Source organism: Hetaerina americana, unplaced genomic scaffold (genome assembly GCF_022747635.1).
Source record: "Hetaerina americana unplaced genomic scaffold, ioHetAmer1.1.p SCAF_12, whole genome shotgun sequence".
In the NCBI taxonomy this organism is placed as follows: Eukaryota; Metazoa; Arthropoda; class Insecta; order Odonata; family Calopterygidae; genus Hetaerina; species Hetaerina americana.
This window is the reverse complement of record NW_027286292.1, coordinates 16,014,611-16,027,338: the sequence shown is the minus strand read 5'-3', so window position 1 is coordinate 16,027,338 and position 12,728 is coordinate 16,014,611. Positions and strand designations below refer to the sequence as shown.

The 12,728-nt window shown below is 37.7% G+C and overlaps 1 protein-coding gene across 4 annotated transcripts in view; it reads right to left on the bottom strand.

The window, feature by feature from the left end:
* Positions 1-12,728, bottom strand: part of Itpr (Inositol 1,4,5,-trisphosphate receptor) — a 207,545-nt gene that overhangs the window by 110,298 nt on the left and 84,519 nt on the right. For all 4 annotated transcript variants that reach the window (XM_071582736.1, XM_071582737.1, XM_071582738.1 and 1 more), the window contains exons 5-6: positions 8,677-8,763; positions 1,234-1,497 (exon numbers count right to left, since the gene is read on the bottom strand). In XM_071582736.1, coding sequence (XP_071438837.1) covers positions 1,234-1,497; positions 8,677-8,763 — 351 coding nt within the window. The remainder of the gene's footprint in view (positions 1-1,233; positions 1,498-8,676; positions 8,764-12,728) is intronic.

The window sequence follows — 12,728 nt, the reverse complement described above, 5'->3', positions numbered from 1 at the left end:
TAATATTAAAAAATCATTTTCCAAAATAGTCTTAATCAGATTCAATTTTAATCTCATATATAGTTTACTGGAAAGAAAGTGACATTCCACAATAAACCCTTTAAGTTTCATATACTTCTATTTTGAACTGAAAATTTTCAAAACACTAAAACTTGCCCAATTGAAATTTTGCAAACAAAAATTCAGCTTAAGTGCAGTCAACTGGTATAATATATACTTAGCTGTTTTCAAAACTATTTCAGCAGGCTACAACTTTTTTCTGCTGAAATGTATGAGGGATCATGCATGACAACTGTTGCACCATCAAAGTAATTAGGCAATGTCATCTTGCAATTGATACTCTCCTGAATAAATTGACTGCAATATTTTATCAGATGATGTTTGCATCTCTACATGAGAACAAAAAAATTACAAAGTACGTAGGTTAATTACCAAATGGTATATTTTCACATTTAATGTAAAACGATGGAGTTAACATTCATGCTGGCCAGAAGCAATTTACCAGTAATTTTTCACTGATTTACTCCCAAAGCAGCAAGAAAGAATTATAAATATTTGAGCAAAACTAAAACTGAAACATAATGTATTTTCTATGAAATCCAAGCATTTCAGGAATATTTTGCTAAGACAGCAATGCAGTAGATCAGTGCCAAGAGTATTTGGCTAATGGCTGGATAGTCTAAGTTCAAATCTGAGTGGAATGGGACACACTCACCTTAATTTGATTTTTTCAAATACCAATCTTCCTAGGGAACCACAAGCAGGACATCTAAAGGAACTAATCTCCATTATTACCACATTTCAGTTGATGTGTGACTTCGACATATGATAGGGCTTTATATGAATTGATCTCTACCGTAAAATATCGAAAATACCTTTGATTTGATTATGGTCATTTTTTGAATAAAATACGCATTCAGGTGTGATTTCATAGAAGCTTTTGATATCAATAGTCGAAAAAAATTGAAATGTCCCACATTTTATTGACCATCCTAATTATATATATCACAACAGAGCAGTATATTCATGTATGAAGCATAGTGAACACACAAACTTCACATGTGAATATGCTACAGTGTAGTGAAGCGAGTTGCACAGCTACTCTCTATCATTGAAAACAAAAAATTTCCTTTTCACATGTCACATTTCAGCTTTCAAGGAATATTGCTACATATCTCCAGGTACATGAACTATGATCCCATGCAATCATATAGTTATCAAACAAAGTCATACCTCTTTACAGCCAGCATTATCAGGTAACTCATAATTTGCAGCCACATGAAGAACCTGCTGACCTGCATTAACTGGATTTAGAATTACTTTATCTCCAACCACCACATTATCCCCAGTTGAGCGCAGCTTATAGAATGGTAAAATATAAAACCATGAGCCTTCATTTCCATTGGCATCCAAATATACTCTCATGGCATTTTTTTCTAACAATGCAGGAAGCCTCTTGTTCACAGTTAAGTACTTGTTCGATTTTAAGTGAAGAAGCTGCAAAAAAAAAATATACATATATATAAAAATATAAGTGAAATTTTAATAACATCTCTTATACTTTATGAATGGTATCAAAAATATCAATTGATGCCTTCATAGCTGCAGATCTTACATGAGTTACCAAATTATAAAACAGTAAGCCAACTTTGAAATGCTCCCAATAAAATGAAGAGGATTGGCAATTGCCTAGCCTGAAAATGCTGCCACAAAAATTAATTACTTTCTCATTCCACACCAAAAGTCCTATTCTGCAATAATCTCACCAAGAATTAGAGCATAAACATGATGGGTTGGTATGAGACGAACTCTACCACATCCAGGTACACAATTGTGTTTTTTTGGTCTTCATGATTACTAATTAAAGAGAAAATTGTATTATGCAAAACAAAAGGTGATTTCACCATGACTCATGCCATAGGAGGCTTATTCACAAACTATAAATTGCCAAATAATATCTCGATTCTTTCCCTAAGTAAGAGGTTAAGTATCTCTTTCCAGTTATTTTACTGGAGTATTTAAAGACATCAAGTTTTGAAATATTAATGAAGGAACCATATTTAAACATTGCAAAAACTAAGTGCATTAGTTTCTAGTCATAACAAGAATTTCCTCTGAACATAACACAAAGAGAATTTTCAATTAGGCAATATACATCTACAAATGTATTCTCATGTGTCAGTACATAGCGCATTATCTTCTATTCATGGGATGTTGGTAATAATATGCTGGCTCTCAAGACACTCCCTTCAGAAGGGATATTAGCTTCATTGGAAGAGTGACAGAGGACCTGAGGCATTACTCGGTCTTGATTTTGCAATGGCATACTGGTTAAAAGGTGCCAAAACTAAATGGTAGAGTGCCATAACTGCAGGCAGGGAATGCTGTATATGGCATGGATAGCCATGTAGCCTTGTATAGCAGTATAATCAATTGGCACAGTTTCCTGGAGCGGATGCGGACTTTGATCCCAATTTAGTACTCATGACGTCTAGGGTCCCATTCAAAAACATAAGACAAGGGCAGCTGGTTAAGAGATGGAATTTAGAAGCATTACCTGGAATAACAAGGAAGGTATATCAGCAGACTGCAGAAAAATATACTAATCACAAGGAATATAGAATACAATCAGGATGTACAAGCCTGTTTCATAGATTTCAAAAAGGCTGGGATGCTGAAGACAGAGGTAAGGTAGGGGGGAGAATGTTAGGAAAAAGAGGACAGGGCAGGAATAGGCTAGGGATATTGGAAAGTATGAAGGGAGGAAGGAAGTATAGAGAGATGAAGACAGGCACGTTGTAGAGTTGATTGTTGGGTTTGGCTTTGTTAGAAGAAACAAAATATTTATTTGGTAGCTGTGTCCATCTCAAACCTACCTTAACCGGTATAATGCCTAGTAAATATCTATACTGCATTATTTTAATAGGTATTATATAATGAATATGAAACTGTATCAGTCGATACATTTGTAACAATTTTTTTATTCATCCTTCCCCAGTTATTATTTACTCGGTTACGAGATTGGTTCAGCTTTCTGAGGAAAATACAATTATAAGTAAAGGGTCAAATGCTGTCATTTCAAAACTATTGAACGAGTCTTTAGCATTTTTTCAGGGTTGTAAGTTGGCAACCTTGGAATGAGCTCTGATCAGCTGTTTTGATTATTTTATGGCAACATTATATGTTAGAATGTTTGTGGTATACTCAATGTCAGGAAACATTTTAATTAATGCTTATGGATTGCACTTTGACAAATTGTTATGGAAGACATAAAGAAAGAAAGATTCCTTCTTTTTATTGATTCCTGGGCTAGGCAAACAAAGCAGGCACTCTAGGACGAATGCTTCATTGACAATTCTGATCAGCCTATGTGCATGACTAAAGTTATCCTAACGCAGTGCATGCTCTTTCACCAATTATGTATGTTCATTTCTATTAATAAGTGAAAATATTTATTTCATGAATTCAAAATGAATCCTACTTCTGCCAGAGAAATGTGATTTAAGCAGCCATAGAGACATAATTAAAATACAAGCACTTATACAAAAACAGTTGTCTGCACAAGCGCTTAAACCGATGTTAAAGTATGCATGGTTTGCCCCTATATTCTTCAGTGATTGACAGGTTATCTCAAATGTAAAACAAGTTACACTTCCCGAAGAGTATTGAAAATAAATTTCCAAAGAACCTGCGGGAGATGCCGCAACAGTAACTTTTAATGGAGTCATCTGCTAATGTGCATTTCAATACAACAATTTCAGAGTGTAAAAATCATTCGCCTTGACTGGGATTCAAACCCAGATCCCTCAATATCCGGTCGAGTGCTTTAGCCAGTTCAGCTATCGAGGCGTCCTCTTAAACTCTGAAATTTTGGGGCTTTTAAAGGAACAAGATGTTGTGACAAAATACCGAACATACAATGCCACAGGCATTCGTAGTCGTGCGCAACGTGCCACTGTCCACGAGGTTAAAGCCAACTTTTAAACACTTAGGCTGTATATACCATGACAAATTTCCAAAGAAACTGCGGGAGTATATTCAAAATATTCATTAAAATTTTTGTGATCACGAGTAAACCCTCGCTAATCCGAATTGAGACAGGTCGTGTACTGCGGGTGGCTTATTAAGGGGTCACAATAAACAGCACTGCTGTACTCTAACGAAAAATAAGTTTATTTTTAAGTTTCCACAAATATGGTTGATATTAATTGCAATTTTTCAATTAATATTCCAAATTCCGATTTGAAATTATGAATACACAAATTTCTACACGAAACATACGTACACGACGCGCATACTGCAGGCGTAACGGAATTATTTGAAATAGAGGACTGATTCTTTCTATTAGATTTAGCTACTCTTCATACACCTTGTTTCGTAATGATCATGGGATCTCCTGGTAAAAAATGAAGTAACTTTTGACAATGGCACCCAAGAGGTGTCGTCGGAGAAAAAACGTAACTTTTGGGGAATAAACAAGTTTCTTGAGAAAAGATTCGGAGGTTTCTGGTGAGAGTTTGGTACCGCTGTACACACTATCCGATCGGAAAAAGAAGAGGACTTTAACCCATCCTTTTGCTCTTATATTTGAATTAAATTGAAAAAAAAGGGGGTTGGATAAGGCTGGTCCGGGATATAATGTTACCGGAAGCTGAAAGATAGCAAGAGGCCTTCCACTGGTGGAACGTGCAAAACGATCGCGTGGAGCAGAAATGCCTGCCAATAATATAAAAGAACCCGCCTAAAAAACTTGCCAAAAACTAGCGTGAACTTTCATGCAAATAGTAGTTGTTGGCTATAGCAGTGTAATAGGCATATTATTTGATTAAGATGCATCAAAAGGGTTGATATCGAATTCGCTGAGCCATTTATTGAATCTTAGTAAGTTATGATGACCGAATATGACTTACATTAATCGGAAATCTATAACATAGATGAAAATGGAGTCTCCTGAAGAGTTGTCACAGAAAATGCATAAGATTTACGAAGTGAATCCACGGTTCCCGAATGAAAAATCGTTAAAGAAAGGGTGTCTACATTTCTGAGTGCTAATGCTGATCGTAGCCACAAGTTGAAGAGTGCTGCCATGGGTTAGTGTCGACAACATCGAGCTCTAAGGATAATGAATAGCCTCTCTCTACCTTAAAATTATGCGATAAATGGATTACTAATCGGGGTTATGACGACGGACTGGCTCCATAATAATTTAATTCCCTAAGTTACTAAATAACTAATCGTTGTTCTGGGAATTTCTAATGAAGAAATTAAAATGCCTTTTTATAAATACCAGCAACAAGTGAAATTCCAAAATCATTCATTTTCACTGAAATAGTGCCTCAGAAAATGCAAATAAATGCTCTCGCGGCGGAGTTCATCAGTCAACGGATTTCTTTTCGAAAAACATTTTTTCGTAGAAATTTCGATAAAATCTAATGACATTCAAGTACCATTGACCAAATTGCGTAGCAATACCAAAGAACATCCACTGTAATATTCTTAAATACTTAATCACGTTCGGAATTATCGGAATACGTGATAATATATTTCGACGGCGGATGGCTAAGGTAACATTCGGTATGCCGGAAAACAGCGAAGAACGTGCGTGCGTCAACAACTTAACAATATAAAAGAAAATTAACGCAATTTTTCTTACTTTAGGTTCTCCTTTAGTTAGATAAAAACTTGATCATTTGGTTATCCTAGTAATGGAAATAAATTCGACACTTGATGTAATTCAATTTATCAATCATACATCACCGTTGTTTCTTGAAGATACTTGTGGATTACCATAGATTTTATGCTCAGAGAAAATTGGCGATACATTTAAATTTATTTTATAATTAAATGGAGACTTCTTAGACTTTGGGGTTCTAATGGTTCATATGTAGTCATTAGAAGCCGTCGGCGATAAACGGCACACAATATTAGAGGGAAGAAATACCACTTACGTTTGTGTCCCAACCCCGGATAATACGGATATCTCCTCATCCGAACCACCCTCGGACACATACGAGTGAGGGTGGTTCGTAGTATTAGCGAGGGTCTACCGCTTATCTGATCCATACTTCTCAAACATTCATACACAATATGATACATGACAAATTTTACCCAGTTAAATGTCAGCATCCCACGCCCTCCATTTTTCATTTTCATTTTTTAGTCATCGCTGTAAATGTATAGCTTACTAAAAAAAAAGCAGTGAAGAAATACATTAGAACTTGAAAATTTTTAATAATGGGAAATACACGATAGAACAAAAGACAAAGAGGCCGAAATTATTGACTCTAGAGGGAGTGAAAGAGAATGGGGAGGAAAAGAGGGCGAAGAAGAGAGGGAGGAAGGAGAACGGAGGAGGAAGAAAAGAAGATGAAGGGAGGTAGAGATGAGGGAGGGGGAATGTGAGAGGGAAGGAATGGGCCGGGAGAACGAGAGGGAATGAACGAGAGAGAAAGGGGAGTAAGGAAGTGAGGGAGGGAGACGCGGAAGGGAGATGAAGTATTATAATAATACAACGTCTTTATTGGGGCGAGATTGAGACTAGTTAGTCCCTTCTTCCAGGAGCGTATATTAGAGAGGAAGAGAGAGATGGAAAGAAAGAGGAGGGAAAGAGGGAGAGTAGGAGGGAGGGCAGTGAGTGGATGGATCAGCCATACGCTAGTAGGGGTGTGGATGGCCGTTTTTATCTGAGTAAGCTTTGGGGGTTGGGTAACCCTTTGGCTGGAGGGAGAGGGTCTTCTGTGCCAGCAGACGGGGGTGGGATCAGAATACATAATCATCGATGACCGAGGAATGAATTAGTTTTCTAGGTCTTAGCTATATGAGAATGAATCTTCATACTCTCTTACAACTTTCCCACGCAGAGTGAATGCTAATTTTACATTCCTTCATTTTAAATCGCGAAAGTTAACACGACGGTATTACTTCTTCAAAAAATTAGTTTTCTATTCTAAAACTGTACGCATTTATTTACTCAATGGTAAAATAAGTGAAAGAATCCGCGATAACTATTCACACCATATACTTCTCTATAGTCATGTAATATTTCAGTGGACCAGTTCGTCATCCTGATATTATTTTAGTTATCATTGCCTAACCTACGTTAAATCCGAGAAGCTTAAGGTTCGTCTCGATTATTTACTAGCACTATTTGAAGCACACTATGTTGGCTTTAGCGCATTTTATTTGTTAATTCAAAGGGTTCATTATTGCACACTGGAACCGTCACCGATAAGTTTCGATGCCATATTAGTACAGGGCATTAGCGAGTGGAGTGTCCCCGTAATTCCACTGCGAGGATTAAGCACGATCCTTTTTGTTACCTCTACGCATGCCGACCATCGTTCCGGGTTCGAAACTCTTCCCGCGATTTCCGCCTCTACCGGGTTCACATACCTGAAGGTATGAAATGCTTTACAACTAGCCGCGGTAGATGCTAACCGCTGGGAAGTCTCACCCTCCCTCTGACCCCTTAAGGCGTACCTTTCGGAAGAGACTCGGCTCCTTTCACAATCCGCTAATACTTTCATGCTTCATTCAAGTTACCAGGGAACATGAACGCCAGTTATCGCGGTCATTTAAAAGGCGAGGCGATTTTAGAACGGTTCTTAATCGCTACGCATGTCTATTTCCCCCTCCAAGTCAGTTTTGAGCCACGACGAGAGAGCGACACAACGAGCAGGATTCCACGTCGTTGCCTGTGCCTCTCGTCCCACAGCGGATTTAGTGTCATCCGTTCTTCGAGAGTCGTCCCTGCTGAAAGAGTAGAAGCAGCCCCGTATCCGGTTTCACCGACGTTGTGAGCTCGATACAGCCCCAGCCATCCTTAAACTAACTCCGTCGGAACCATCGCAATCCAACTTCTCCAAAGAAAGGCCCGAACTCATGTCATGTTCTTGATGGCACTGTCACAGGTTTTGTGTGGCACTCGTAACACTTGGTGTGTAATACTTGAATTTTCATATTTTCCTGCGGTTGATCCAGGCCTATTCCCTTGCAAGCCGAATGAGCCATACCCAAAGGACTAAAAAGGATTTTTAAACGCTATGATTGGTTTTTCTAGGAGAGAATTCAATCATTCCATAATTTTGTTGTCCACCGGATTAGGTATTTATGGCACTCATGTGCCCACGTCAAATACTTAGCGACAGATTCCCTCACCAGCCCTGTGTGTGGGATATTTTTTCTCGTATTGTCGGCCTCGTGGTAACCGTTAAAACATTAACTTTGTCCTCCCGTCGTGTGGAACCGCGTTTTTCTATTTTCCTTCCCTTGCCCATTTCCCGACCTCCCCCTAAGTGAACTCAATATTTTTTCAAAAGATTCCACGCTGCTTTCTACGCTCTAGAGATGCAGAAATTTCACTGTTGCGTTCGCGTGGAATGACCGCTAGAGTTTGCTTCGCTCGTCAACCTAGCCTGAGCCCTGTGAGCGTTCGCGAACGGATGATGGAGAACAAAAAATTAACGTTCACAAGAAAAAATCATTCGGTTTACGGTTCAAATGTATTGATTAAACCTCATTTAAGGACGCCATGCCGGCATCAGTTACACTTAGTAACAATTATTAAACTTTTTCTTAAATAATTTTAAAAACGGAAAGCATCTCCACGATAAAAGTTGGTGAGTACATTTAGCTCCGAGAGAAATTATCATTTGTATATGTTTATCTCTGACTCACCTGTACAACACTTCCATACTGCACAACGGAACCCAGTAATTTCTTGTTCTCAGAATCATTCTGCTTCTTTTCAATCTCAGCTGCATGCTATTAAGAAAAAAGATATCAATAATTACAGAGTCATAATTTCATTGCACAAACTGTAAAATATTTTCACTTTTTATGGAGACTTCGTACACTTGAGATTGAAGCAGTACACAAAGAGTTCACACTGACCGTTCCACTCTCATAAGGATGCAATTGAGAAACTCTCAAGCTCCAATCATTCAAAGATCAATTTTCTATGACATATTGACATTTGAGTCATTTCGAAGTTTAAAACGTTCTAAAAACCATTGATGCGCATCAATCCACACTCAGTTTGCTCACTGTATTGGAAATATTTAGAAGAGTTAGCAGCATTTCTTCCCATGCCCGTTTCCCAAGAGTACGTTTAGTAGACTCATGGGCATAGCTTGATTATTGCACACCTTACTTGCATCCATATGTTTCAATTAATTTTGTATGTAACAAACCTGGCTAATAAACAAATAATTTTGACTCATTATCATTACTGTTAAAACTTTTCATCAGTCAAAAACTGCAAAAAAGGAATTGCTCCTAAAAACTGAAAATATTTTGGTACGTGAAATTTCATATGGTCATAATACAAATTTACTATTATTTCATACTGTACTTTGAACCAATCAATGTAACAGCTGAAATAGTCGATGAGCTGTACAAATATCATCAAACACAACATTTCAACACACTTTTTTTGTCACATCTAACATGGTAAAAGTATAATACTCGGCAAAATGACCACATGCCAGGATATGGATTGGTTAAAAGAGCGATCAAGTCAATTACAGGCAAAAAGGGTGCAAATAATTAGCACTTGCTCAAAAACATTTATGGCTAACATATTTTATTATGATGACAACAATACATACAAGTTCATACCTATCTCAACGAGACTCGCTCATGAAAATACGGTTAAAACTTCAAAAAGGTAAATGCATACACAATAATGTACAAATGATAATCATGAGTGAAACCCTTATTTCAATTTAATAAACGAAATACTGAAATAAGATTTTCATGCTACACCAACACGGGTGCCGCCATGGCTTACTGCCCCCTCAGCATCTGCGCATGAACATTTAAAAAGGAAATTTATTTTATTGATTTATTTATTATTTTATTAATATTTTATTTATTTTTATTAAATTATTTTATATTCGATGATGATGTAGTTACATTGAAACCGGTCGCATTAAATTTTATTAGTAGAAAATTGCCAATTTTTAATTAATCAGGATATTCCACCAAATCACGCATTAAACGTCTCTTTTAATAAAGAGAAAACTTGAAGTTTTCCATAATTCACACACTATAACGCCCAAATTTTTCGCCAGTTTGGGGGAGGATTACATTAGGCCATTTTCGGATTTGCTTCCTTCTTAGCCCACGCTTTGTAAGGATCCGTAATACATGTACCCCTCTTTCCTTCATCTAACGTAATTATTGCCACGATCATTAATGCATCAAACACGCACCTCGTTTTAAAAAGAAGCTCTATTAGGTTGACGTGAGCGTTTTAAACTACGATTACCTACATATCACTTCAATTACGTGTTAGTCCTAAACAATTACCCTTCCGTGAAAAACGATTTGATTTTTTAGTGGCCCAAGAGTATACTACAATAAAGTGAAATGAAAAATAACATTTCCAAAATAATTGGCTGATTATTATTTTTATTATTGATAATCCACGAGATGGACACAAGCTTCAAAGGGCAAAGCGACCTTGTCTCTCTTAGGAAAACACACCCTGAAATTCACATTACAATGGGCCCCTCTTAAATTCGGAGTACTTCCTTCTTCCCGTCATTCCGCCCAACCTGCCTGTCCTATTCTTACCCCTTCCTCATTTTCCTAGCATTCTCTCCTCTATCACAGTCTTCGACATTCCATTGGGCTGACAAAGGCTTAATTAATTCGGAATGGCAAATTTCACTATGGAGAAATTGCAAAGGGCATAAGTGATCAAGGATACTTACACCGACTGAAATAATGCAATAATAAACCTTTCGCAAGATTCCTCCTGAGCAACCCTCAAGGACAATAATGGAATGGCGCATCCCCGCTTCCCCTCAAAAGCCTTCTGTAATTCCAGGACAGCCCCAAGGTCATTATTTCCTACACAACATTCAGATGCCGATTTCAACCACGCTGAAACGGGTGATAACTTTGAACCTAACTGTGGAGAGTATGAAGTTCGCTCTTTTAATATGGATGAATTCCACAAAACAAATTTCTTCCTTTGGATACGCAAAATGAATGCTTTGAGAGCCGCAGGCAGAGATTAGAAAAGAAATCGAAACAGACAAATAATGAGCATTAATACAAACTAAAAAACATATGTACTCTTCTAAAGTTAAAATTATCCGTGGAAAATTGCAAATCGAAATTTTTTACAATAGTAATTTTTGTGGGAGGCGACCGACAGCTAAGGTCATTCCCGCAATTCGGGATGGATGGGAGAGGAAGGGTGGAGAGAACCCGGCGTCGGCTTTAGCCTACTCTTAACGAAAGGCGCCAAGGGGTCCGCAGTTTAACGTCCCATCCGACGGACGTCGTACTCACTCAAAGTGCTCTCCACAAAGCACCTCAAGTAAGGATCGGGATACAACTGAAAAATATTTGTTGCCTCCATGATTTGAACCCGAGCCCTTTCGGTGGGAGCTAGCCACCGCACCATTCCGATCCCCAATTTTTTATAAATATATTTGAAAGACAGTATGGACAACGATAATATAATGAAGCTCCATATGGATACCTTGGCACATAATGGATGGCACACCTTGAGCCATAATGACTGTGTTAAGAAGAAGATAAAAGTAGAAGCGTCACGAGAAGGAAGGCGGAAGGACAAATAAGGAGACCAAAGAAAGAAAGTTGTTAGACGGAAGAGCTACAGGGAGTGAGGGGATTTCACAAAATTAGAAAAGAAAGCATGTAGATTTACATTAAATCAGTTCATATTGCATTTTCATGACCGCATCTTTGAATTAAAATACTGCTGCTGACTAGTGGAATTTCAGTCATCATAAAACTAGTACCGACATTGGAGGATATCAATCCAAATATACCTCTCCACTGATTCTTTATAGCCAGGTTTAACTTTCTGATTAAGAACACTGAAGCGGGCTTTGAATAATCCTACCGGTAGGCTCGGCAAGGCGGAAAACTTATTTCTGCGATGCTTGATGATGGATGAACCGTGAGACAAGAATCCAAGTCCTATGATTAGGAGACAAATAAATTAATCTCAGAATGTCCGGGGAACGCAACCAATGGAATTGGTCATTACTAAAGAGAATTGCGGCGAATAAATACATTTAATTCACACATAGCAACCTAGTACTAACATAAAATGTTTCATTATTTCTCATATACTCAAAGTTATTTTCTCCTGAAGGTGATTACGGATTCACCATACTATTTCCCATAAATGAAACGGGCATTGGAAGGCATGATTTGAGAAAAAATTCAATTTCACACGCATAAATGCAAACAAAAAATGTGACACGGAATGAAATCGAGAATGTCCGCTTCTCGTTGCATTAATTTTTAGTTTCATCTCGCACATTTAGGCGAATGCGACACCATGCACACGCATTATTCACCTTTTTTTAACATCGGACATCTCAAATCAACGAGGAAAACTCGTTTCAGGCACCACTGAATCCCAAGTAACATACAAACCAAGGGGAATACGATTATTACAGAGAATTACTAACTATTCCCGGGGCTTAACGTCAGCTTAAGTCAACTAACATTAATCGGTAAAGGAAATATAAGGTGAATAGGTTAAGAAAACGAAGGAAAGTTTGATTATCTCGTAAAACTTAACGGTGAACCTAATTTGTACACCACTTGAATATTTATATATTGTGCACGCTTTAGAGACGCATTAATTTATAAGATAATGCGAAGTCCTCTGCAAAAACAATAATTTTATCTTCCGCATGGCAATGAATTCAATTGGCCGATCCCGATCAAACTTA